Below are 27,427 nucleotides of genomic sequence, written 5' to 3' on the forward strand. Positions count from 1 at the left end.
GACGCCCCACTGACCGATAGACTACTTGTCAGACATGGTTCTTCATGGGATATATATGCGACCACCGATTACACTCCCTTGGTTTTACCTCGCTCGTTCAGTGTTTCCTGGGTCATCTGTCCAAAATCGTTGGGAATGGGTGTCGTTCCAGAAGAAAACTCGTCCGTTCTGGTGCGGTGGCCGCGCGTGACAAAATTCACGCTGTCCGCGTGCGCCGCCGCAGCGGCTGAAATAGGTAGAAATTATATATTATCATGAAGGACGCAGCGAAGAAAATAATTTATTCAATCGCGAGTGGCTTTTAAAGTGATGCACTTCGAGAATAGTAAAAAATTGAATATTTTGAATATATAACTTTTGCGAACAAACGAGAGGATTAAGACAACCGACTTGTTTCGTAATCTCTCGTATTTTTGTAATGTAAAATGTGATGATCTTTTAATTTTCAGTTGCTTTATGCAGCTCGACCGTATAATACTTAAAAGAATTTAAAAGTGCAACAAGAGGCGGAATCTGCCCCCTGTTGCACTTTCAAATTATTTTAAATTCAAATTTGGGCAAATTCATTTGCAAAATTCTTTTATTTTTTAATTACACTGGGTTATTCTCTAAACTGCTACACAAAAAAAAATCCTAAAGATTTCCTGTACATTTTAAAATTAATATCAAGCTTTATCCTGCAGAGACTCAAGTGATTCTTTTTGTCTTCTCTAGTGGACATCTGTTTTGAAGGAAATGCTTTAAATGATAACTGTGGGAAAACTTGGAACTTGAAATATTTAGAAAAACTTTTAAAAAAATTTTCTTTTTGCTGTGTGCTCTTATTTAGCTGACACCTTTGCCCATGCCCGCTTGTTTGACGATCAGATTTTTACATTGCAACGCTGCAGCTTTAACTACCACTCCACCTACTGGCCATTATTCAGTAATTTAATGGAAAGGAATTTACTGCTGTTTCACTGTCCTGCAGTGACCTTCCCTCTGGACCTGACCAAAACCAGACTGCAGATCCAGGGCGAAGCGGCGGCCCAGGGGGGTGGCGGGGGAGGGGGAGGGGGAGGTGGGGGTGGGCGGCCCTACCGAGGGATGCTGCGTACCGCTGTGGGTGTCGTGCGTGAAGAAGGCCCGCAGGCGCTGTGGCAGGGCGCCACGCCGGCCATATACAGACACATAGGTACGTGGATATTAATACTGTACATCTTACTTGAGCCGTGGGGGACAATCAGTGTTTTGAAGTCCATTCATAAAAATGTATTCTTTATTTTGTATTTTCCTGCTCTGTTAATTCTTAAAAATGTACCACCGTAACAATTGGAGACAAGTGGATTTTCATACATCGAGTACTTCTGTCACCTGGAAGTATATACTGTAATAATGGCATTTATGCTTGAATTTGGAAGAATCAGTCATTTGATTTGTATATTAACATAGTTATTATGTTTCTAATATGTAACAAACAGGGTCTCGTGACCTGGGAGGTGCACTTCTTGTTCTAAGTAGATACATTTTTACTGTAACAATCTAAGTACCTTCAGCTGGGGAGCTACAAGAGGAGGGGGGGATTCGAACCCAGGACTTTAGATTGCGCTGCATTTGCTTTAAATGCTGTGCCACCTGCTGTCTTTGTTTATTTAACGTGCTCAGTTCATGGGTCTCGGGTTCAAAATGCTTGAACGTGGTACTGAGAGTTGCCCTGCCTTTCCCCCAGTGTACTCTGGTGTGAGGATGGTGGCCTACGAGCAGCTCCGGGACTCCGTGCTGGGCAGGAGGGAGGACGCCAGCTTCCCGGTGTGGTGAGAGCGTGCGACGCTCCGGCAAACCCGGCGACACACCCTCGCACCCCCACTGCGTGCATTGAGCGTCCCGCACCAGGGGTAGAAAAGGGAGGGAGACCAGGGAACGGAAGGAGTCTTAACTCCGCCCAGTTACCCGAGGATCCGCCTGACCTATAGAAATAAACATAGACACTAATGGGCCAGCAGGTGGCACAGTGGTTAGAACTTGCACTGGTGGACCTGGGTTCAAATCCAGGCTCCTCTCGTTTCTTTAATTGAGGTACTAGTAAAAATGATCCAGGTGAAATCCTGCACTTTTTATTGAATTTCCCTGCAGGGATTAATAAAGCGTTATCCTATCCGGTCCTAATTTTGTCCTTGTGTTATTTTTGCGGCTGTATCCATAATATGTCGCGCCTTCCGTTTTAACAAAAATAGCCCAGCTGCATAAACAGGTAAATAATTAGGTTTGTAGCTTAGTACACAAACGTGACATTGTGAGTCACCTCGGAGAAAAGTGTCAAGCAAATGTATTGTTATACATTATATTAATTTTATTATGTAGTTATTGTTTTACGAATGACGATGATTATTTCACCCGTCGCTCTCTGAAGGAAAGCGATGCTGGGGGGCATGCTGGCGGGGGCGCTCGGCCAGTTCGTGGCCAGCCCCACGGATCTGGTCAAGGTACAGATGCAGATGGAGGGGCGGCGCAAGCTGGAAGGAAAGCCCCCCCGGTGAGCGCCCCCCCCCCCCCCCTTCCTGCTCAGCTCACATGTGGTTCCAAACCGACTGCCGGCAGACTTTGCTCACCTGGCACGTGTCCCCACAGGGTGCGGGGGGTGTCCCACGCCTTCGTGAAGATCGTCTCCGAGGGTGGGGTTCGAGCTCTTTGGGCCGGATGGGTCCCCAACGTGCAGAGGGCCGCCTTGGTCAATTTAGGAGGTCGGAGGAAGAAAAGTTTTGCCGCACTGAGACTTTTTAGACGTAAACTGGGATAATTTCTGCATTCCTGCTGTCGTTATGATGGTAAAAAAGCAACAAGAGAAACGCGGTGATCGCAGATTTTGTCATTCACACAGATCTCACTACATATGACTCCGTGAAGCACTTTTTACTGAGAAATACCACGCTGCGGGACAACATGCTATGTCACGGCTTGGCGAGGTATTTATTCCTTTCAGGATCTGTAAACCAACATTTTTATTTGTTTTGGATCCAGTTTGTGGGCTTCTGATTGCGCCGGAAGCGTCGGTCGAGCTTTAATGTCCATGTCCCACTCAGCACCTGCTCGGGTCTCGTCGCAGCGATCATGGGGACGCCGGCCGATGTCATTAAAACCAGGATCATGAACCAGCCGACAGACACCAGCGGCAGGTCAGTGGCCCAGGATAATTTAAAAAAAAAAAAAAAAAAACCCACACCTAGCATTTGGCAACATAATGTTTGGTATAATATGTTTTCCCATGTAATACTGTTATTTTCCAGATTACTAATCAGTGATTTTAGAAATAAATACTTAAATGCAGCCATCCATCCATTTTCATAAGCTGCTTGACCAGTGCAGAGTTGCAGAGGCCCAGAGTACAACCAAGATGCACAGGGTGTGAGAAAGGGGTCAGCAGTCTATTGCAGCGCAGTCTCTCTCACACACACACACGACAGGTAATGTAGTCACCGGACAACCTGAAACGTGTCTTTGGCTTGTGGAAGAAGCAAGAGGAAACCTACACAAACATAGGGGAGAACACGCAAACCCCACCCAGACTGCGTGGGATTCGACCCCATGTCCAAACCTACAGCCCAGACGCTGGGAGGGAGCGGCACCGCCAACCGTGCTGCCATGCCGCTCGAGACGTTCGTAATTTAATACACATAATAGCCAGTTCTCCGAAATATTTGATGTTCACACTGAAAAGTCCTGCAGAACATTTCCACATTATTTACCGGGAAGTTATTTGAAGAACGTTAATTGAGTCATGATTGAACGATGAGGCTGGTTCAGAGTCGGGGCGCTCATCTCGTTTGGCTTCCCGTGTCTCTCCGCAGAGGTCTGCTCTACAGGTCCTCCTGGGACTGCCTCCTGCAGTCAGTCAGAGGGGAGGGCTTCGTGTCCCTCTACAAGGGCTTTGTCCCCACCTGGATGAGAATGGTAATCCCACATCCTTACTCTCCCTCACATGTTTGGCTGCACCGCACGCGCTTATTCACGTCTCCGCACCAGGCCCCCTGGTCCATGACCTTCTGGCTGACGTTCGAGCAGATCCGGCGGGTGACCGGCGTCTCCTCGTTTTAACCGCCTGCCGCACCACACCGGCGAGCATCGAGACCACGTCCCGCCGGGTTCGGTCCCGCTCGGCCCGACGCCCGGCGGTCGACGGACAGCACGTCGCGGCCTTGGTCTACGAGCGCGGCCAGTCCCGTCCCGGAGGAGGAAAATCGCAGAACAGCACGGTCGGACCCGTGACCTTCCTGACGTCGTCGAGCGATTTTTGCACCGAGGCTCATTCACGGCGATGTTACAGTCGTCCGTGAGGCTGTTTCCACACGTTGGCTACCGGAGCGATGGACGGAGTTGATAAAAGGAGCAGAACGTGGACCTGCGGGGCCCCCAGTGGACTCGTGATCCGTTAGCCGTCATTGAGCCGATCGCTGAAAGCATGGTGCGGCTAAAGGTGGAATTAAATGCATTGAACGTCACCCTTTGTGACAGTTTATTGGGGTGGGAGGAAGAGCGGCAGGGGTCGCGTGCGCCATGGCTGCGGGGCTGCTCGTGTCGGGTTAAACAGTAACTCATCCTTAACTCCTTTCGCACGCACATGAGTCAGCAGTTCCAGGAACATGAGCTGCAAAGTTCAGCTCAGCCGGAGTCCAGTCCTTCAGAAGCAGGGGTGACTCGGCAGGGGGCGGGGCGCCCTATGACGTCATCAGCGGCACGTTTACGCCAACGGTCGGACGTTCTTCACGGTACTTGGAGAACCACACACACACACACACACACACACACCATCCGAAACCGCTTAGGTTCGCGGGGAACCGGAGCCTCACCCGGCAACACAGGGCGGGAGGCTGGAGGGGGAGGGGACACACCCAGAACGGGACGCCAGTCCGTCACAAGGCACCCCAAGCGGGACTCGAACCCGGTCCAACCCAGTGCGCCACCGTGAAATCTCAAAGGAAATCTCAAAAAAAAAAAAAAAGAAAAAACTTGCGTGAACTCGCCGTTAGGTGGCGATATGGAGCAGGGAATAATGAAGGGAGCGTAATTTATCATACACAATTTTTTTAACACAAGCCTGTTTACTGGATACCAGTGTTACATTACATGGTGCATATGCAGTGAAAGAAACAAACTGTACTTAAGAATCACACATCTGCAGATATGTCTCTTTCTCCTAATGTAATGCACAAACTGTATTTTCTATGACATGTACGTCGCATTGGAGAAAAGCGTCTGCTAGATGAATAAACGTGAACGTAATTTAACCGGAAGTTGTGATGTGCGTGAACCGGAAACAGTCGCGATAGAGCTAATACGGAAGTGAGGTAGGGCTACGTCATTTTGTAGGCTTGAATCGGTCGGGCACGGATGGCGGAGTCCTCACGGCGCTTGGTGCAGTACGTGGTGGTCCGCTCGGACCTGGCGCGCATTTTGGGCTGGCCCTTCGGCGCGGTCATCGCGCAAGCTTGTCACGCAGCCACCGCCGTGATACACCTGAATTACAGCGACCCGGACACGCAGGAATACCTGGCCGAGCTGGACACCATGCACAAAGTGGTGCTGGAGGTACCGAGCGCTCGTGCGCGGCGAACATCCGGCGCGCGACACCGCGTAAAAATGGATTGTAGTTAAAATGACGTCTCTTGTGAGAGTGAGCGGTTGAGGCGTTGGATCGGTGTCTTCCGTGTATGTTGTGTGCTGTGTATTTTACTGCTGCACTATAACAGAATTTCCCCTCAGGGATTCATTCATTCATTCATTCATTCACTCACGTGAATGAATGAATGAATCCCTGAGGGGAAATTCTGTTTATTTTGACACAACTCTTGACTGCATACCATTGATGTAAACTCATCAAATCAACATCAAAATGATTCACAATCACATAATGGTTTTTTTTTTTTTTTTTTTTTTTTTTAAAAATAAACAAAATAATATGTGGCCCAAAATTAAGGTCATGATTATAACCTGAGATTTACATTTTATTCGTTTAGCTGGCACTTTTTTTTTTTTCCCTCCTCCAAAGCAACGTATAATCTTAGTCGTACATACAATTATTTACCCATTTTTATACAGCTGGGTAATTTTACTGGAGCAATTTCAGCGCAAGTACCTTGCTCAAGGCTACTACAGCCGGAGGTGGGATTTGAACCTACGACCTTTAGGTCCGCTACTCCACCACCAGGTTCGAATGCGGCTCCTTCTGGAGTACCCTTAAACAAGGTGAATTTCTAACGTAAAACGCCCCGTTGCAAAAAATAGTTGAAGTGCTGCAAGTCAGTGTAAAGTGTCTCGTGAGGAACAAAAAGGCCCAAGAGTTTTCCTCTCCTTCAGGCTCCAGATGAAGCGTCTCTCGCCGCCCTGTCGGAGGCGCTGCGGGACAAGGGCGTGGCTCACAAGCTGTGGGTGGAACAGCCTGAGAACTTCCCCACCTGCCTGGCTTTGAAGCCCTACCCCAAGGAGGTGGCGCACCCCCACCTGCGCAAGTTCAAGCTGTTCAAGTGAGGACGGGAACGAGCCGCAGGTCCCCTGCAAGTCCCGGGCTGGTGGTGCGGCCGTACCCCCCCGACGGCACGGGTGTCCGAGCGCGGATGCCGCGTTTCCCTCTCCCTTCCATCAACTCGCGTTCGAAGTGACCACGAAACACGGTGCTGGAGATCCAGCGAGCCGGACCCTGGGTGCACCCATGTATGGAGGAGTATCGGCTGGGTACTAGAGGTTATTTAAAAGCATTTTGCATGCGTAAGGTAATAAACGATGGTAAAAGAGCGTTTTCTTAGTTTCTTTATATTGTTCTTCTCAAGCATGTGGAGGGATTTCAAAACATCCCCTAAAACCACCTCCGAACAACTCGGATGACAAGTCAAGATATTAAAATTGTGATGCTACAAGGTGTCTGCGGTTGTGAAGTAATTACTCAGAAATAGAGTAAATCTGGTGGCCCTGAATTACCTGGGCGATTTTGGATCGCGAGGGAATGCCGAACAAAAATATTCACTTGTTCTAAGGTACTGCACTGTAATCTGTGTAAAATTAGATAATGTAGAAAGTGATGTAGTAGAAAAGCACATTTCTGGTTAGAAGTCAAGCTGGAGATACTGATGATGTTCAGGCATTCTGGGAAACGGGCAGTTGGGCAGGTTGTCCTTGTTAAACTTGATCGCAGATTTTTTTTGTTTTATTTTTTTAAATGTTTAACCTAATATTCTTCAGTGTGTAAATAGATTTATTTCCTTGAATCAAGCAATTTAGGAGATTTATAAGCAGCTGTGGCAGAAGTGGAAATCTTTCTACCGATGTGGCCTCTGGTTTTAATGTAAGTTTGTGGTAACGTACTGCATATTTACAGTACTGCTATTATTTGTGGTCATTTCTGTAACCGTCTGTGCAGTTTTGATCAGACCGCACGTGTCATTCCAGAGAAATTCCTAAATTCTTCTAATCCCATGAAGAAATACTTTAGAATGATAATGACAGAAGATAATTTGGATATATGTTCCTTTATAATGTCTCCAGACAGAGAAACTCCAGGGGGTCCACTGTGGACACTGGATTCCAGCTCAGTTCTGTCCAGATTTTTCTTTTTTTTGAGCAGTGAGCTAAATTCTGACCGCAACCGGACACATGCAGATATTTCTAATAAAGATTTTTTTTACAGCAATAAAAATGTGAATGTGCTGCTTATTATTCCAGCCCAATGTCCAGCTGCACAAATAGGGAAAAGTGGCTGAACCCTCAGAGGTAAATCATACTCAATTTAAAAATATATATATCTCCTTTATTTCTGTACTTTGTTAGAGTTTTTGGCCTCGGACCTTTTATAGATGCGATATGTTGGTGAGCAATTTGTAACTGCATAGTGTGCCCCCAAATCCAGGGCTGGTAATCCTTCTCTGCAAAAGAATCAGAAGAATCCACCCAAATTAAGGTACTAAGTGACAAAGAATCTTTTTTTTTTTTTTTTTCGGGAAAAAAAAAACAGAAAACCCCTTTTTTTCTTTTTTTAATGGTGCCTTTATTGCATTCTCACATTCATGGATGTTAGAGATTTGTTAATCATTTCCTTCAAGGCCAGCACTCTGACCTGATCCAATCCTATTCCTCCTTCTCCGGAAAAGCAGTAGCAGTAGAAGGGTTGGCTGGGGGTTCGTGGTTAATGGGTACGTGGGGGCGGGGGGCTGTGTGTAAACTCGTAGGGTCCCTGCTTCTGCGATCTGCAGCCACAATAGTCCGTCCCTGGACCAAGGGGCCGCTGTGAGGTGCGGTGCATCGGCCCCAGGGCGAGCGGCACGGCCGTCCAACCCAAACGCTCACTGATTGATTGTCTACTTCATAGGTATAAGGTAGGAAACATGCACAAACTTCCCAGGTACATCATCTTCATTCAGACACGTCCCACATGGCTTCACGGCGCCTTCACTCAACATTACTCAATACTCGAGTGTAATATACAAAACTGGACAAAGTGAGTGAAATGTAATATATATATTGATTTATTTATATTAATTTTACAAGAAAAAATGGAACCTTGTTTCAAGAGACTGCTTCTGTCCCAATTGGCAGTTTACAGAAAAGCTCTTGACTTGAAATGACCAAAACCACGATCAGTATCAATAAGGCAGCACGTACAATACTTGACAAGCATTCCTTTCTTTAGACAGTGAATAAAAACTACCTGTATTATTGGGGGGGGATGATGATAAATTGGGGGAGGAAATGACACCAAGTAAGCATAGTTGTACAGCAGGCAGAAGAGGAAAAGGAGAGGGGGGGAAAAAAAAAAATCACAACAAATGCATGATTTCTCTAAATGGACAGGAAAAGAGAATTTAATTAGTTAAAAATGTTATAATACAGATGTTACACAAGCAGCAAATCATGACAGTGATTTTTTCCCCCCCCAAACACAGTTCAAAAAAGGAATGTTTCTAAATACTATTAAATAATAGCGGTGGGACTCGGAGATGAATGGAGGAAAGGCCGGATTAGATCACCTGAAAGGGGAAGCTGAGTGCGGCTTTAATGTGGATTTATTTCACTACAAAAATATATGACAGGAGCCTCTCTCTGCAAAACAGGACATCAGCCATCTTTTAGAGTGCCTGAGCATTTCTTTACAATAATCTTTTTAAAGCATTTTTTTTTTTACTTTACATTCTGGGGATGTTTCTTTAGATGCAGTATTGGTCTGATTAATACGCAAATACTGGTTGCAATGGCCTCTTTCCTTTTTTAATTCTCAAATATATAAAGTGCAAAAACTAGATTGTATTTCCTGTAAATGCCTGGAATATTTAAATTTCAGTAAAAAATGTATGTAAAATACAGCATACTTGTTTTACAAAGGCTAATGTAAGAAATTTTACATTTAACAAGAAAATTTTAATCAAACTGTAAAGGATCGGTCCTCTATATGCAGAAAATATGTACAAGAGGTACCTAAAATTTGGTATAAAGTATTCAGCTAAATAAATTCAAATATTTAAGAACAATCTGAATCAGCCTCATTTCACGATTAACACAATTTCAAACATCAAATGATGCAATAATTTCAGTAAAAAAAAGCTAAACACAATTTTGTTGTATAGCTCCAAAAAAGGTGAATTACCAAGAGCGCATATAGTGTAGTAAAATATTAATTTTGATTCTTGTCAGACTTTGAGCGCTCAAATGTGTAAATAAGCATGTCTGGGTTTTAAAGGTTAAAGGTGCATAGCTTTCTACTGGAGTTACTGTGGTATACCCCTGTCAGGAGCCATGGCGCTCGCCACTTCCTGCGCTGTCAGTGGCTGCCAGGGGGACGGTTCTGAAGTGGGAAACCGCAAAATGCAAGAATTTATGTACAAAATACTCAAGATCGATAAGTCACTTATATAACGATACCTAGAATATGGCACAAGACTGCCATATGTTAAAAGTCAAGAAAATAAATTTACTCACTGCTTACACAACACACAGCTATTATAGAAAAAAAGGCTTTTTTTTCTTTAAGTCTTTTTTGTAACTTTGAATGCTTTTGTTTTTTTTTTTTAATTCAATAAACTGAAACTTGCATATGACACAATATTAAACATCTTTAAGCTTTGGTCATTACATTTAAACACACAATAGCGCCTTCACCAGGCGGACTGTACTTGCTGGACAGTGACGGAAATGAAAACTGTACTGGTGCGGCGGTCGTCAAAAGTCCCACCGGAAACACTGGGCACATCTCTTGAAAGCAAGGTTCCATTTTCTCGTTTCTGTTTAAACTTTTAACAACATAGACAAATTAAATAATATGGCCTTTTTTTTTTTTTTTTTTTAAAATTAACCCGTACATAAGCCAGTCCATGCTGCTCCTCTCAGTTAAATCACATTCAGCAGTCGCTAAACCATTCTCTCGTAAATAGAGTAAATCTTAACCCCCACGGATAATGTGCAGGCATCTAAAAATGAGGAAAAAATAAAATCAGGACTTTTTTGTTTTCATTTAAAACAATACATACAGTATTAATCACATATCCATACAGACAAACACACTCAAACAGTCATATACATTAAAAAAAATCTGGAAGCAAGTAACAGATTTCAATTATCAGATTCAAAAGAAATTATTTAAATTGTTTGGTACCCATTTTTTCATTCAAAACCTTTTATCCCAATTATAATATCTGGGCTAAAGTTATCCACGAAGAAGATATTTGGTTTAGAGACACACTGCTATACACTGTAGTTTGACTCTACTGTATTTACACACAAGAAATGGCAACAAAACTCTGAAAAAAACAAAATCTGGCACAGTTCCAAAAAAGTGACTTTTTTCTGATCAATAAAGCACATTTACGATCAAAACACTATATGCGTTCAACCCTGACTATGACCGCCAGCTGCATAAGAAGCTAGTAAATACCATAAAAGGGGATTATTGCGGAACAGCTCTGACGTTCTCTCAGACTTATTTTTAAATAAACGAGGGCCTTTAGGAATGTCAGCCAAACCAATCCATGCTGTATATTAATTGCTTCCATATTTTTTGTAATGTATAAGTTCATTTATGGACGTTCACATGGCTCTCCAGTGTCCTCATACTCCTCCATTGCAGTCTACTGATTTTATATCTCTTATTTTTAAACAACAAAATAAATAGAAAACAAATCACAAGTCAGTTCATATTCTACAATGTAGTAAAAAGACTGCAAACCATCAGACACCGTTTGCCTGCCACAAATATTACTGTGTCCCCATAAATTTGTTTCTGTAGTAAAGGGCTTGCGAAGGAGTGCAAACACTGTTGTACACACACATAAACACACACCTCACACAGGCCCCGCTGGAGATGATGATAAACGTATGTACTGTAACACCCTGTGACAGAAGTAAGAGGTACATGAGTTTCAAAACAGACAGGAAGACATTAACAAATACAGGAACAACCAACATGAAGTAGGAAATTTAATTAAAAAAAAAAAAAAATCAAAACTAGTAATATGTTTACACAGATTTCAGAAATTTAAAAAAGCAATTAAAGTGTAGTAGACTATAATGGAAAAGCGTATGAGAAACTGGAGCCACTGTATTCTTATGTACAACCAACAAAAACACACACACCCACACATGCACATCATATGAACTGTACACAAAGTGAATCACAAATTATATAACATTGTTTGACAATGACCGAAAACAAGGAGAGTGTGAGAGGAGGGTCGAGCGAGGGTCGAGCGTCTTGGATGACCGTCCGCTATCCCTCTTTGCAGTGGTGGCCTAGTAAGACCACAACCCCTTTGTGACATACCTTACATATACACAGTGAAACCTCTGAGGAAACAGGCTATTTGGACCATAGAATTCTCTCTTTTTTTTTTTTAAAGCATTTCATTAGTAAGTTACTCTGATACCCAGAAAGGGGCCAGACAAATTTAATTAGACGTGTGATTTCACTCCTGTAATCCAAGCGATTGCATCTAACTTTGCCAAATCTCCATGATACTGTTATTGCTTGTTAGTAGCCTCTTCTTGTCATGATGCCGGTACTCTGCAGGTGTCACACTTGTCTCTGAGCTTCTTTTGCGGTATAGTGTTACATCAAGATTCGACAAAGGTTAGCGCTGATTGACAGTGTCTGACTGGGCAACAGTAGTTAGATAAGCAGTCAATGCTGTAGTGTGAGGCCAGCGAAGCGACCACTGAAAACGTCTCCATCGTCTTACTGAGAGTTTGAAAGCACAATCTCGGATTCCAAGACTTCTCTACAAACACACCCCTTTTTCAATTCAGACAACTAATGTAAAAATCAACACCTAAAGCGGAACATGTTTATCATACAACCTAGTCAATTCAAAGTTTCATTGTTAAATATGGGACTGTAACAGCTTGTGCTGACAGTGAAGGAGCAAAGCCAGGATGACCAAAATTAAAACATTCAAATTGTTTTCTTGAACAATCTTCTGCGCTTCATGTTACAACAAACAGGGATCACGTTTTCACACAGCACAACATTCTGCTGAAATGAAGACGGAGTCCTCTGGATAAAATCAGACGGCAATAAGATTCCAATTCTTGACTGAAACAGCAAGAAAAATTCTGCTTTCGACCCTAAAATATTGTTTTGCCAGTTTGACTGTTACCGCAAGAAAAAGCGAATGATGTTTCAAAAGGAAAGTAGAAAGAGTTGGCGCTTCCCAGTCCTGTTTGTCTGTACTATACAATACTCTCAACCTGCGTAGTACACATGGCAAACACTGATAGGCCAAAGACCCAAAGTGGCTCATATTCACAGCTGCTTAAAAAAAAAAAAAATGTGTAGCACAGTCTGTAGTCTAATATTTATAGTATCTCCCCTCAGAAAAACCTCGGGGCTGAGAGTGTGCTGCACGACAGTCTCCCATCCTGGCCTTTCTTGTTCTAAATAATAGAAAAGCAAAGAAAACATAAACAAAAACAACAAACAAAACACAGAATGGGAAAGACCTCCCACCAGGCACTGCTGTGGAGAGCCAATCAGAGACAGATCCAGCTGAAACTGAGCTTTCCTCATGCAACAGGGCAGCGTTCCAGAACGCTGGCCCCAAAAGAGTCGTCCCGTCATGCAGGCAGACGAGGCGAGCCGAGCCGAGCCGGGATCGCAGCCAGGACCGCAGCCAGCTCTGGGCCTGCCGTTGCTCTCCTTGAAGCACAGCGACCGACTAGCCAAATGCAGTTCGTCGGACAAATCTTGGGTCCTCCTCAAACTTGGCAAATCCAGAACACATTCCTCCTCCGGTCTGGGAATCATGACTTCTAGAGTAGGTAACCATATATGAGTGTTCCACCCTGTAGCCCAAGTTATCCCATCACTCTCAAACACAAACCCTGATCCCCAACAAAAAAAATGACCACTTCTTCAGAACCCATCCTGCTGAAAATCAGAATCCAAAATGTAAAAATATAAATATCTCACTGCAGAACAGTGCTTCCTAGGGTGCAGAGTGTCATTCAGTTAGGAGCTGCTGAAGGAGGCTTTTTTGCTGGGACTGGGTGCTTGGGGTAGCTGTCGCCCCTTTCTGCGTGGCCATTGGGCCGGGCTGGTTCAGATAAGAGTCGCTGCCAACCAAATTGACGGTGCACTGGACGTCGGCAAAGACTTGCACCTGCTGTACCTGCAAGGCATCATAAGAACATGCCTTTTTTAAACGTCGCAGTCTTTGTCGCATTAACTCAACACCTTTCCATGGTAACTTCGATACTGAAGGAATAAGATAGATTTCATTTACTGCAGCTAATCTGCAAAGATTTACATTATCTATATAGAATAAGTGAATTTATTAGGCCTAATAAAATGGTATGCTAGTTAGCTAGAGCAGCTAGTTAAGAGAAACTAATCACCACTGTAACGACAGACCTTAAGGACAACCATTAAGGTGCTTTATGTAAAGTGCTTATCAGAATTCCCTTAAATAAGCAAAAACAGTCATGACCATGATGACCTTCAGTAAAGTACTTCAGATAATTTAAGCAAGTGGGCCTTAGACTCAATCAAAAGGCTTTTGGCTCAAGTGTGGTTTTACCATCGCATAAAGCACTTTATAGAAGGAGAAAAAGTAAACACATCCAGTTGTATAAGAGGTAACTGACAACAAAATGTATGATGTGTAAGGGACTCCAGCAAAAAGCTTCTTCTTGGCAACATAATTTAATGATTGCCTTACTCTTCATATTTTGACTTGATTGTGAGGAAGTACAAAGAGAGCACTAACCTGATCATTACACATGGAGCTCATGTTCCCCAGGTTACTGTTGCCCATGCCGACAGATGGACCCATGGGAGTCATAGAACCAACTCCACTGGATCCTCCTGCCATCGACACTGTGATGCTCATGTTGTTGTATACTCCCTGCTGGCCGAAAGCCTGGGGTGGGGTCTGTCCTGACTGGTTGTAAATGCTACCAGTCAAAAGAAGGGGGGGGGAATCACTTTTGGCCCATATATTTCAAAACTTAGTTATTTTTTTTTTTTTAAAACCAAAAAGAAAAAGTAAGTTGCATTAGTGCAGAAGAATGTATTCCAACCACATGAATGAACAGTCCAGAATGAGATCTTATTTCTGTTAGCGCTACTGGAAGTCCATTCATAATCTGATTTGTTCACAAATCTCATGGTGATATTTTTTTACTTATTTCCTGGTTAACTTCTGTAAAAACCTCAGATAAAGCATAATAAATTAATATTTCTTTTTTAAATACTTCAACCAACATTTAAATTATTGTAACATTTCTGAAAATAACAATATGTCATTTCAAAACATCCCAGTCAATCCTGACAACTGACCAAGTCATCTCATAAGTCATCTCATTCATCCTTTCAGGTCACTTTGAACTTTATCACCTACACAAACAGGTACCAATACAGACATCTCCATTTACCAGTCAGGTTCTGTAAAAGTTTTGGGTAAAGGTCTTGTACATAAACACACAACATTCTGTTAAACTGTGCACTCGAATCAAAACTAATTTTAAAAACTGAATACGTTGTGAATTCCTTTTTAGTTATTTAGGGACTGATTCATCCCATAAACAAGCAGTTTTTGTCATGATGATTATGTACTCAGCACTACTACTTTTGGTTACTGTTGCACTTATACTTGGAGATGCATGTCACTTTGGAGAAAAGCATATGCCAAATGAATAAATTTAAATGTTCATATATCATAAACACCCGACGCACAAGCTGAAAACACTGGAAGGGAGCTGAATAAAGGTGGTAACATACACTGGTGCATTTTACTGCCAGCTTACAGCTAGGTAGAGCTAAAAATAAAAATGCAATTAAAAATAAATAAATCTGAAAAATAAATGTTTGAAAACTTAGATATTAACTTGAAGAGCCAGCATACCTGTTGTTTCCCATGCCACCTTGCTGCCAGGTCTTCATGTCGGGAGACTGGTAACCTGAAGGTGGTTGTGTCTGCTGGAGTAGAGGACTCTGGGAGGTAGACATCTGTGGCGAGAGCAGGGGGCTGCTGGGACTCAGGGGTGGTGCGAAAGGTGTCTCCCCCTGCTGGACCATACCTGTATAAAAACACAGTTAATCACATTTGTATGAACAAACACAGTTGTATCAGCCAACATGGGGCATTAAGCTAAACCTGTACAAAGAGGGAAAGAGTACAAACAAGTATATCCTCAAATAAGTTCTCCGGTTACAATTTTCTTTACTTTACAGAAACGTTATGGAGATTGGTAGCAATGGTCCTTGTAGACTGGAGTTATGTGCAGGTTCTCTCTCTGCTGAAGCACTTAACTGAAGTAATTATTTACCAAACCAAATAAACACTGCACCTGCTGTGGTTCCTAGTGCTTAGAAGAAAGTAAAAAATGTGTGCAAAGCCTAAATAGTTGGGCATGTGGTTCTGAAAAATGGATATTCCACCCATTCCCCAATGTGATGGCGGAGGCATTACCTGGTCCTCCAAACTGTTGGAAGAGGCCAGGCTGCACCCCAGAGTTCACTGCACCGCCAAACTGGCCCTGCATGCCTCCAATCATGCTCTGTGTCGTCAAGGGCCCCCTACTGGCCATTTTCGGGTCCGCTGGTGCGCCACTCATGGGGTTGAAGTGTCCAGGGGAGCTGGGGGGGTTCCCTGGCCCGGGGCTGTACCCCGGTGGGTAGGCGAATTGCGCTGGTGCAGGTTGCTGCTGCTGTGGCTGCTGGGGGCCTTTCGGGGGCCGGACTGCTCCCATAGGCCCTGTCGTCATGCCCTGCCGCATCAACATTACTTTCTGCTGCAGGAGCTGCCTCTGGCGGTGCTGGAAGCTGTAGAGCTCCCGCTGTCTCTGTGCCAGCATTTGTGCGTTGAGAGGTGGCTAGGGGTGTTGAAGGGAAGGCAGACAGAAAGGGGAGGGGAGATATCAGATACGACACAAAGAGACCAGCAGGTGTTACAGTGGGTCTGGGACAGTATTTGTCTTCTGATGAAATGCAAGCGCATGTGGGGGCAGCAGGTAATGTAGCAGTAAGAGCTGTTGTCTTGCACTCAGAAAGATCCCAGTTAAAATGCCACCTCCTTCTGTAGTACCCTGGATGAAGGTACTTCTCCTGAATTGCTCCAGTAAAAATTACCCAGCTTTATAAATGGATAAATCATTGTAATTAGCTTAGATGTAGGTTACTTTGGAAAAAAAGTGTCAACAACCAAAAAAAAGAAGACAGAAATTCCCTCCTGATACACTCTTGCTCACCTGCGATGGTATCTGGGGCTGTTGCATGCCTGGTCGCATCCCCATGGTAACATGCCCTGCCCCCGGAAACTGGCCCATGGCTGCAAGTCTGTTCTGTTGCATGATCTGGAATGGAAGCCCAATGAAAGGTACTGAACAGCCACTGCGATTCTTGGTTCATCTTGACAGGGTGTGCAGTTTCAAGTATGCGGACAGAGTCTGTATCGAAACACATCCAATTTACAGTTATTTCTTCTTCTTCACATTACTATTTTAATTTATGACCTTCCAGGTAAACATATTTATAAGGTGCTTGAAGAAATTAACATTTTCAAAATTAAAAATGAAAAAAATTAACTATACATTATGTGACACCAAAAACAGGACCACAAAAAAACAGACCTCAGAAATGAATGACTGTAGGCCTAAGTGATTCAGATATATAATATTCACATTTATTTACATTTATTTATTTAGCAGATGCTTTTTCTCCAAAGCGACTTCCAACAAACTCTATGTAGTGTTATCAGCCCACACACCTTATTCACCAAGGTGACTATTCAATCTACTGTTCATCTACACCATTTTACTGGGAGTCTCTAAGTCCTGCTTTGTGGCTCTGGTCATGTGGAGTGACTAGTCACACCTGTTGCTGGCCCTGGAGCCTCTGTTGCAGCTGTAGCCGGAGCTGGTTGGGCAGTCCAGGTGCTCGGGGAACACCTGGCCGCATCGCTACACCCATGCCACCAGGGAAGGCCCCGCGAGGTGCCCCAAAGCCTAGGCTTTGCTGCTGGGGGCGCCCCACATCCTGTGGAAACTGGGAAGAGCCAAGTGGGAACTGTGACGGATAGCCAGGCAGCTTAGGGTCTACAGACATGGGTGCTGAGGGTGGAGGCTGGGCAGGAAACCTCTGGGAAAGCTGGTCAAGGCAGCCACCCTGGGGAAGCAACCAAAATATAACTGCTTAGCCTCTTAGCCATGTAGCCCATTAGCTGCTTAGTCACACAGCCCATTAGCCACTGGGCCTCTTAGCTAAGGCACTCCAATCAATCAAAGCTGTCTTTTCACTCACAACACAAAAATCACTAGTTTTTTTCTCAACAAGAATTATCCCACATGACAAACTTGACTGAAATCAAAAACAGGTCTCAGTTTCTGACAAAAAAAAAAAAAAAAAAAAACTCCACAACATAGAAAACTACTTTTCAAGATCAAGAACTACTAACCTTAATTATAGTTGTACTTTCAATACACCAGGCTAAAGCTGCTTTTTCTTTCCTTAACAGTAACCCAGAACCCCACCTTACTAAACCCTTAACCCAAATCCGAAATTTAAGGAGGACCCCACCTGCACCAGCTTGTCGATGCCCAGAGCCCGGTCCAGCTCAGCCAGCTCACTCTCATCCGTGCCACTCAGGAACGACACCAACTGTTCCAGCAGGGCTTTTTCATCATTGCGACCCTCTGGCGTGGTAGGAGGGCACAGCATGTCATCCAGTGGGCAGGGGGTGCACTGCCTGCGATTTGTGGGAGAATAGGGGTAAGAGCTGGGCCTTGATATGTTCAGATTTTCTCAGCTGGAGTTGTAGCGCAGGGGTGCCTACTCACTGAGAGGAAGACAGAGGTGCTTGTGTCTCTCCACCCAGAGCTCCCTCAAATGGCAGAGTCTCAGCCAATGGGGCTGGCGCATATGGCTGGGGGCTTGGCAGCTCCATCTTCGTCATCCCTGCGTGAGGCACGCTCTTTCAGCAACACACTTTTGTCGTGGAAGGACGGTATGTAATGGTATGTGTACCAAACAATTAATTAGAAATTTTAACTAATTACACCCAAAACTGAACGAAGCAAGCATTCTCCCACACTGCTTAGGTGGTAAACGGAAGTTGCTGCACCACCATTCTGTGATCCTCCACAAACAGGACTGTGGCAGGAGCCCAGAATAATTCTAATTATTAGATCTTCTGTGAGAAATCATTAAGTAGAACAGCACATACCTGAATCAGTACCAAAATTGGTACCATGACCTGGATCTGGATAGGGACTGGTGCCTTTGGGGGGCTGGAATGGGTCTGCCTGGCTCTGGCTCGGTGTGGAGGGGCTACAGAACTCAAAGGGTGATGGACTGTGGAAGACGGAGCTGTCGGTGAACACTGCGAAGGAAGGGAGAAGCATTTTCAAGGAGAGCACAGGCTCAGAATGAAGTGTACTTTAGGCAACTGTGTGTGCTACTAACTAACCTTTCCTGATTTTATCGCCACGGCAGCCTTTAGTTTACAGTGAAACCACTTAGGTGCTCTTACCACGGTTTGGTGTGGTGGGAGGTTCCTGCTTCACGCTCACGCCCCTGGGAACGTTGCCCTCGACCGGCTGGGAGGTGCTTGAGTCCTCTGATGGCCTGGCCGCAGCAGCACCTCTTGATGCAGGCAGCAGCGTGTTAAGGGTCTCAAGATCAGCAGCTGGAAACTGCAACACAGAAGCCATAAGTCACAATCATTAATTCTGTGACACAAAATAATTGGACAAAACTTGAAGCTCACGTGAAGTTAAGATGGAAGAGGGAGGTGTGCATGCTAGCTACGTAACATGACAAGGTGAGGGTGTGAAGACCTGTACCGGGTTCGTGGGTCGGTCGCCCGGCTTCGGGGAGGTGCTGGCTGCGCAGGGTCCATCGCTGCTGCCCTTCTTCTCTGGCTTCACCCTCACTGTCTGCAGGCTGAGGATAGCTGGGGGTGGCAGGTTGTCCAGATCCTTTTCATCTGTATCCAGCAGAAATCGCAGCAGCTGGTGGTCCTGATGCTGTTCCTGTGGATCCCGGGCAGGGCTGGCAGGCTGCTCCTTTTTTACTTCAGGGTCTTTCCTACACGTGTCTGCAGATCCCTCAGTGAGCTCAGAGGGACTGCTGTCCTGCAGGAGGCTGTGCAGGATCTTGTGACGCTGCGTAAGGGTGCTGTGAGAGGCCGGGCATGGGCCAGGCAGAGGAGGTGGCGATGAGGATGGATGCGGAGGCATAGCCCGCTCAGCCATGCGCCCAACGGCACTGTCAAGGAGTTGGTTTAGCAGCTTGGGGTTGCCATGCAATGGTTGGGTCTTGGCAGGTTCCTCTGATGCCGCCTCAGCTGGCTTAGCGGCAGGAGGCCGAACAGGGGAGCTTGCAGGGGTGGCGCTCTGCTTCTGAGGTCGTGGAGAAGGGGTGGAGAATCCAAGCGGTGCGCTGGCACCATCGCATCCTGATGCCTGCCGGTTGAGGCCACTCCCGCTGCAACTGGGGACACCTGCAGGAGAATGCAGGCTAGGAGTGGAGGGTGAAAACGGATTCCCTGGGATCCGTGGACTCCCTCCAAGCCCGGGGCTCCCCCGCGGTGGTCTGGGGGACATGAATGAGGTAGGGGTTGCCCCAAGGGGGCTGCCAAGAGGGGAGGGACTGTTGACCTGCTGAGGACACATCCGATTTGGCGTTAGGTAGCCAGCCGAATGGCTGGTTGGTGTGGCTGGAGCAACACTGCTGCCGCCACTGTTGCCATTGTTGAGATGTAGGCTGAGGCCTGGTGCTTGACTGAGTTCGTTGCCAGCCTGGACAGCAGGGGAACGGGAGGGCTGAGCTGGGGATGGGCTCCCATGCTTTGGGGGAAGGCTTGGGGTAGTGTTTTCCTGAGAGCTAGCAGTGTTGTGTTCCCTGCATGACACAAACAGAAGGAAATGTTACAATTCAGGAGTAAATGCCCCTGCATCCTAAAGTAAATAAACTGAGCTGCAGTATCTCAGTGTCACAGCACAAAGTGCTGCAAACATCTTAATGCGTGGCCAACCTACTGAATGGCATTGTAATCCATCTTTTCTACGCTCAATCAATAACGTCACAATCAAAAGCCTGTCAATTCTTTACTGTTTGCATGACTAAAGTCCTGTGATGTTCTTTGCGCTGCTGATGATTGTATGTTTGCGTGTGCTGACCGGTTACTACCTGTCAATTGTGTGGATACCCATGATGAAGGGCTGGACATCAGGGTTTTGGGGGCAGCAGAACCTACAGCGGGTCTGGGCACTGAGTGTTGTCCCATCGCCAAGGGTGAAGCGGTACACTGGACTGATGGCCGTTCCGTGCGTCATCACTGCGTGCGACACCAGAGTAAATGCACATGCCACAAAATGAACACACAAAGACACAAACACAAAGCAAAACAGTGGCAGAGACTTTACTGGGAAAATTAACTTTCTTAGATAACATTCCAAGTGACTTGCTTTTAATTATACAGACCCCGCCAGTCTGCATCAAGGAGCCCGTAACAACCGTAAGGTATCTAGCACAAACGCTATATTAAGCAGTCTGCATTAAGTATTTTTTTAAGTTAAGTGAGATTACCTACATTTTTCCAGTGGCCTCTGGAAAAACTAACATAGTATTCTACAGGTTCTCTGCATGTCCCACATGCCTACCCTCATGCAGCATCTGCTTGGCATGGGATGGATCTTTGCCCTGGGGCTGGAAAAAAGCGTAGATGCATTTCCGCACCAGGTCCTCCCAGCCGGGCCGACCTGTAGCCCGGAGCGCACTCGTCTCTATGGAGATGATCTTCCCTGTGAGATGAAAGGCATACAGCCATACAATTCAAACAGTTACAATGCATTTTGACTCAAAATATGCCAACGGGGTAAATCCAAAACAGTTCAATGAGATTGTCTCAGACCACCATTACGGATATTAACGCAAATTAATGGTGCACTGGGGGTCGGCTCGCACAATAACGATAAAAAGAACTCCACTGCGGCGTGGGGGGCTAAACTGAAGCGATAAAGATGGGGGCATCTGCTTTCAGTTCAGTATTCTCATCTTTCCCTCCTTTCACCTCTAATGACATGGTGAAAGCCTGTGCTAAACCCCCAAGGATTGACCAGTGATGGGATGTGATCAGTCACAGGTCTGTTCTCACCCTCCTCATAAGGTACACAGTACCGCTCCTCTTTCTGCAATGAGATGAGAAAAGAATGGGCAGTCTGGCTGGTGGCCCACCTGTGGGGTCCTGTTTAGTGATGAAAGACTCCGTGTTGACAGGGATCTGCTGGGGTCGAGGCAGACGGCAGGCAATACAGATAAGGCAGCTCTGGAGGTCTGCACAGGCAAAGAGACAAGAGTTCAGGAACACTGAGAACACCCAATACAACCTTTCTCCATCTTATAAAGGTAATGTGTTCTTAAAAAACTATTCTTAAGGTGAATTTGCAGAACTCAAAATTGTCCTTACCATAACTTCGGTAAAAATTCCATGCTTTTCTAAGTCTTGGAACTTACACTTAAGCTAAAATATTACCAAATCCCATTAAAATGGACACATTTATTTCAATAGCTAACGTAAATACAAAAGGGCCGCTGGTAGTATTGCAGTTAGAGCAGCTTCCTTTGTACTCAAAGGTCGCAGGTTCAAATCCGACCTCCAACTATAATACCCCTGAGTAAGGTACTTAACCTAAATTGCTCCAGTTAAATTACCCAGCTGTATACATAATTGTAGGTGGACTAACACTGCAAGTCGTTCTGGACAAAAGCATCAGCTAAATCAATAAATACAAATGCAAGTACTCATAATAAGGCAGCTTTCCTGGATTAAAAACGCTATAATACTGCTTTTCTGTCCACCTGTGTTGGTTCAGTTGTTATTCTTAGCTATTAAGTACCTTAAACATAACAAATGCTCACAAATAAATATACTTACATAACGTGACAGTGCGAAAGAGAAAACTATAAATTAGTTCCCTTGCAGTGCCTTGCACTAGGTTTACATTTTTGTACATAGATGAGTAAGTTTACTGGTTCCACAATGTTCTGGTCCTTACAAGTGTTTAGCGTTTATGTTTGCCTCAATGTCCATTGTCGAGTGCGTTTGGGGCAGGCAAATGTGCATGAGAGTTCCTGCATTTACTCCACTCATCTTTCTGGCAAGTCAGTTTTAATCGGAATGGTGCTTAAAAAAAAGACTACTGAACTAACCTATTACTGATGGAGTAGATACTCACCCTCACCCTCCTCGTGCACTGCTCTAGGCTGCGACACCGTGAAGCACTGCATGATCTCGTACTGCTGCCGCGCCTCCAGGTTCTCAGAGTCCATCTCATCGGGTGGCCGCTTCAACATGCGGCAGTTGAAGGTGTGGCTGTTTTTGCGGTTCGTCTCCTGAGGCCAGGGCACCCCGTTGACTGCGCGGAGCGACACAAAGTGAGGTAATTAAATTTCAGTTCCAAACTGAAGCACTGAGCTTGCTGGTACTTAGAGAGAAAACGGCATTTAGTTTTTTAATTAGTTATTGTAAATTGCATAGTAGTAGTAATAGTATATGCTGTATATGTTGCCCTCGGTGTCACACTGTGGTCCAGGATAAATGCTATTTCACTTTGATATAAGTACACTGTAAACATTGTGGAAGTGACAAAGTTGACTTTGACTTTGAAAAGCCTGCATATTCTGTGCATCAGCTGGCTCTCAGTGGTGTTTCCTGACATACTAGGTGTTGGAAAGTGTGATCTCCTCACTGGGAATGGGGGCTTGCTCTTACCCAGGCTCTTGGGGAGCAGATTTCGAACAAACTCATTGTGGTCACCCACATGCAGGATGCTGTAGACGCTGGAGGACATGAGCTCCTCCTGTGTGTATCCCAGGTAGGTGGTCACATTCTCGGAGACAAACACGATGCGTCCCTCACGGTTTACCACAAAAAAGAAGCCGTCCAAGGCCTAGGTACGTGCCACGCCACACAAAAGGGGAAGTGTTAGGCATTTTGGTCACAACATTTCTCAGCTAACTTATCCAAGCCACATCTGAAAAGACTACTCTCAATGGTAATAAGCATTTAAATGATTCTATCAAAGTCTTAATAAAAACAATGCAGCTCAGTCGTGGACATGAATAATATTACTTTGAATAACTACATGGATCTTTAGCAGGCATTCTTATCCACACCAATTTTCATAGACTGAACCTTTTTTTTTTAAAAAAATATTTATACTTAATCCTTTAATGCTGATGAAATTCACTTAAGTGATTCAAACTCAGAATATTGCTTTAGGGAAGAAAGGCAGCGCATCTCTGTTTTTAACCAACAAAATTGTTTTCAAAAGCTCAATTCTGCTGGCACTATGTAAAAAGCATGTTTCATTCATGAAAAGCAATTTTACCCTCATTCACTTCTTTACACACATTAACGCATTTTTTTGAAGGCAGCAGGTACAGCATGCAAATAAGGGCACTTGACATCAGCAGGTTGTAGTTTTGAGTCCCAAAAATGGGCCAAAGTATTTAGTATGCTATTTCACAAATTCCATTTGTAAAACTCAGTAGCTCAGTAAAAAAATGACAAGCTAAGTTGTATGATTATACAAAAAGAAGCCTGGAGAACAGTACATAAATGACATATAATGAACATCACAGTAACACATAAGAAATGTTGCAGGTTGTTGTGAAATGCTGTTCTGGTTACCTCCAGTAGGAGGGGCCCCAGGGCCTGTTTCTCGATCGTGCCCTGGCTGCTGGACGACACGTCACTCTTCTGCACTTCATCGTCCGTTGACATTGTAGCTTCCTCTGAGGGCAACAGCACACACACACACACACACACACACACATGTAAAATCATTCATTCAATTCGATTCAGTTCAATTTATTTTTTATAGATCACACTTCTCACACAGTGACACAGAATGCTTTAACACAGGCATAAGGAAAGAAAACAAATACATCAGATAAGAAACAAAGAAGACAGTTGACTACTGACTACCATAATGTAGTACTTTTATAGAGTTATGAGTATGCCTATTGGCCATGGAAGAAAGGAACAAAAATTCACAACTGAAAATCAAGGGAGAAAAAACCTCTGGGGGTCCAAGGGCCAGTGGTTGCCCACCCCTCCTGGGCATTCTACATTAAGTAACAATTCTAAGCTAGTTAACAAGTAATAATGATACTGTTGCTATATGGTATCTTGAATCCCCAGCTCAGCATGGCATGTCTCATCCATCATACATGTGTGGGCACGACATGCATGGGCCCAAACACACACACACACACACACACACACACACACACACACACACACACACACACACACACACACAAAAAAGTGTGCAGAACTGAAGTCAAAATCCAGCAAAATTTCGGGAAATTTCAAGGTCCTGCATTGTCAAACTGTGTTTTGATAAAGACGTGGAGCTGCGCGTTAAATTTTAATGACTTGTTTGAAGGACCATGTTTTTGACTTCAGTTTGTGAACCACAAAACCATAAAGCCTAACAATGCAATATTCATAGGGAAGTCTTAGGCTGCAAATGGTTACGCAGGAGGAACAATCCTTATCCTTGACAAGTATAACCCACATTACTTAAAGAAAACAACCACTGCTGCTGCTGCGTTTAAAAAAATAAAAAATAAAAAAAAAAATCCCTAATCCCAGAAGATTAGAACAGCGAGTCACTCATAGGCTCAGGCTGTGAGGGAAAGGCTTCCCTGTGCTGAGCTAACCGCCAATCAATGGGGGAGGAGATCCGCTCCTTACATGTCATGTTATGCTCACTGCCAGGAAAGCAGAAGGGGGGACAAAAAGACTGCTGTCTGCGATCCACTTGAAATGAGGGTGTCAAACAAATGTCAACCTGTGAAGGTAAACTATAAGCGGTCCTCTAAGAGGCTTCAACCTGGAAACAATACAACTGTGAGTGACCGTGCAATATGTTGACTGCATAAGCAGCTGCCCCATTCAAATCTATTTCCTTTAATCCACGTGATATATTTCATAGCCACATTTTCTGCTTGATTTTTTTAACCCTTTAAAATTCATGAGCTGGACATGTGATATAGGAGAGGCCCTGCTGTTGTCCCTGGCCGAAACTAAAATTTCTTCAACTAACCGGGAGTAAAAATGGTGTCAGTGAGCACCTGAGAGCTATGCAAGGTGCTTCAGATGAAACCGCACGTTCGGCATATAAATACTAATAAAAACCTGTAAAACGCAAGCGCCTCCTAGAAAATTTTGGCAATTCTGGGTCTGGCCAAGCCCAAGAGACAGCGTGCAGAAGTGCCTTCTGTTGTTTTCATTCGCAGCGTGAAAACCTGCCTCTCTGTGGGGGCTGTTCTGGTCCAACAGGAGGAACGGGAAACGCCAGAGTGCACAGCCAGGCTCAACGGGCTTTCAGAAAGAGCGTGATCCCATCACACAGAAAAACAAAATTACCTCGGCCATTTTTCTCAGGCTTCTAGCAAAAGACATTCGATTTCCACTACAGGGTACCAGTGGCTATTTTTACCTCCTGCACACACCTGCATGGAGATTAGAGGGTTTGAATGTCTGAGGGGTTTTTGGATGGTGATACTGACGCTGGGAAACTGTTCCATATGTTTCTGCTAAGAAGGCCCTTTCTACAAGCAGCTCTACCCCATGTGTCAAAGTACAACGTCTGCACAATGTTTTGCACGGTTAGCTCGGCGAAAACACTCTGTGGCCTCTGCCCTGGGAGAGAGGGGGAGAGTGAGGAGGCAAGTTGAGGTGGGGAGGGCTAAGGGAGGGGGTTGGGGGCCAGGCTGGGGGGCCACGGAAGCTGTTGCATGGTGGGAGGGGCCGACAGATCAAGCAGAGCTCCTGCACAGGGCCCCTGGTCCGTGAGGTCAGGCTGCGACCGTCATTGGCTCCCTGCTCGCACGCCCCCTCCCTGAACCCTCCCACTCATCCGACTCTTAAAACGAAAATACAGCAGAGAGTAACCCAAGTCAGGGTGAGCCCAGAGCGATGCCACGGGAGCAGGCGTGGGGAGGGGTTGGGGAGCCCCTCTCGTCCCTGCTCTTAGATTTCCGTATGCAGGGACTCAAAGACGAGCAATCTTTTTCAAAGAGTCTGCTGCACAAGTCGAAAAAGAAAGGCTGAGCAAAATCATAATTTATGAAAATAAAATGTTGCACCAAGAGTGGCTGTTTAAAGGGAAATTGTGCCTGAAAGCCACGGAGAGCCGAGTTTTCCCTTACGTACCCTCTGACAGAAGCCATGGAAAACCGCTTTTAACTGCACTAACACCAACACATCGCTCCAGTGTGTGTTGGGAGATGGGTACCAGGGCATGATCATCTGACTAACATTTGCAACACCTCCTAAATGTTAACTCATTTCTAACTGACATCTTTGATCGCTGAGCTAGGGGCGAGTGGTGGTTAAGGAAATAGCGCTTGACCATAGGGTTACAGGTTCATAGCCCTGCTGCTGCAGTTCTTTCTTCAATGGCAGAAAGAGGATAAAGGTTAAAAGACAAATAAAGCGACTAATGCAATCACAGGCTTGAGGGACTGAACTGCCTTGCAGTTCCAAAGTGCACAACGCATGAAACATTCACAGGTGCTAGAGAAACCAGGCAGCACAGCATCACAGCAGTGCAGAAGAACATGTACCCTGACCTAGATCTGACTAGACCAGGGACAACTGATGGGTTTTTATAAGCTTGTCAGACGACGTGCACGTTCACTCAGCTCCTAACTTCCAGGGTGCAGCTGTGCTTACATGGAACATGTCTGTCTTGACGTATACACCATACAAATAGCAAAGGATTACTGTACGTGAAGATCAGCGCAGCAAACAAAGCAGCACTGCCCACTTCGAGTTATGGCTTACCCATTGTACACATTCCACATTAACTTGCTAGATCTTCAACCAGTTCAGGTTGCGAACCACAGGTACCAAAGCCACGGCCCTCCTGGGACAGTTAAGTCTGAACTTCAGGTCACTATTTC

General features: G+C 45.0%; 3 protein-coding genes across 6 annotated transcripts in view; 2 read left to right on the forward strand and 1 right to left on the reverse strand.

Annotated features, from left to right (window-relative positions):
• Positions 1 to 19: 19 nt before the first annotated feature.
• Positions 20 to 4,493, forward strand: slc25a27 (solute carrier family 25 member 27). The gene is made up of 9 exons (XM_029255505.1): positions 20 to 235; positions 971 to 1,174; positions 1,709 to 1,793; positions 2,390 to 2,512; positions 2,608 to 2,720; positions 2,858 to 2,942; positions 3,060 to 3,152; positions 3,825 to 3,927; positions 4,000 to 4,493. The coding sequence occupies exons 1-9, from the start codon at positions 136 to 138 to the stop codon at positions 4,069 to 4,071; spliced, it is 978 nt and encodes a 325-aa protein (XP_029111338.1). The 5' UTR covers positions 20 to 135; the 3' UTR covers positions 4,072 to 4,493.
• Positions 4,494 to 5,316: 823 nt separating this feature from the next.
• On the forward strand, positions 5,317 to 7,515 carry ptrhd1 (peptidyl-tRNA hydrolase domain containing 1). The gene is made up of 2 exons (XM_018736951.2): positions 5,317 to 5,562; positions 6,331 to 7,515. Exons 1-2 carry the CDS (start codon positions 5,365 to 5,367, stop codon positions 6,499 to 6,501), a joined length of 369 nt encoding a protein of 122 aa, XP_018592467.2. The 5' UTR covers positions 5,317 to 5,364; the 3' UTR covers positions 6,502 to 7,515.
• A 1,376-nt stretch (positions 7,516 to 8,891) lies between these two features.
• Positions 8,892 to 27,427, reverse strand: part of ncoa1 (nuclear receptor coactivator 1) — a 36,808-nt gene continuing 18,272 nt past the window's right edge. For 3 of the 4 annotated variants that reach the window (XM_029250513.1, XM_029250519.1, XM_029250518.1), the window contains exons 4-20: positions 24,141 to 24,244; positions 23,220 to 23,397; positions 22,684 to 22,863; positions 21,683 to 21,781; positions 21,109 to 21,249; positions 20,636 to 20,783; positions 19,288 to 20,347; positions 18,975 to 19,137; positions 18,669 to 18,824; positions 18,283 to 18,400; positions 18,023 to 18,191; positions 17,321 to 17,611; positions 16,696 to 16,800; positions 15,918 to 16,320; positions 15,351 to 15,525; positions 14,214 to 14,400; positions 8,892 to 13,616 (exon numbers count right to left, since the gene is read on the reverse strand). In XM_029250513.1, coding sequence (XP_029106346.1) covers positions 13,449 to 13,616; positions 14,214 to 14,400; positions 15,351 to 15,525; positions 15,918 to 16,320; positions 16,696 to 16,800; positions 17,321 to 17,611; positions 18,023 to 18,191; positions 18,283 to 18,400; positions 18,669 to 18,824; positions 18,975 to 19,137; positions 19,288 to 20,347; positions 20,636 to 20,783; positions 21,109 to 21,249; positions 21,683 to 21,781; positions 22,684 to 22,863; positions 23,220 to 23,397; positions 24,141 to 24,244 — 3,845 coding nt within the window. In that variant the 3' untranslated portion in view covers positions 8,892 to 13,448. Of the gene's footprint in view, positions 13,617 to 14,213; positions 14,401 to 15,350; positions 15,526 to 15,917; positions 16,321 to 16,695; positions 16,801 to 17,320; positions 17,612 to 18,022; positions 18,192 to 18,282; positions 18,401 to 18,668; positions 18,825 to 18,974; positions 19,138 to 19,287; positions 20,348 to 20,635; positions 20,784 to 21,108; positions 21,250 to 21,682; positions 21,782 to 22,683; positions 22,864 to 23,219; positions 23,398 to 24,140; positions 24,245 to 27,308; positions 27,375 to 27,427 lie in introns of those variants that run through there. The other variant, XM_029250520.1, reaches the window with a different exon arrangement.

This window comes from Scleropages formosus, chromosome 1 (genome assembly GCF_900964775.1).
Source record: "Scleropages formosus chromosome 1, fSclFor1.1, whole genome shotgun sequence".
NCBI classification, from domain to species: Eukaryota; Metazoa; Chordata; class Actinopteri; order Osteoglossiformes; family Osteoglossidae; genus Scleropages; species Scleropages formosus.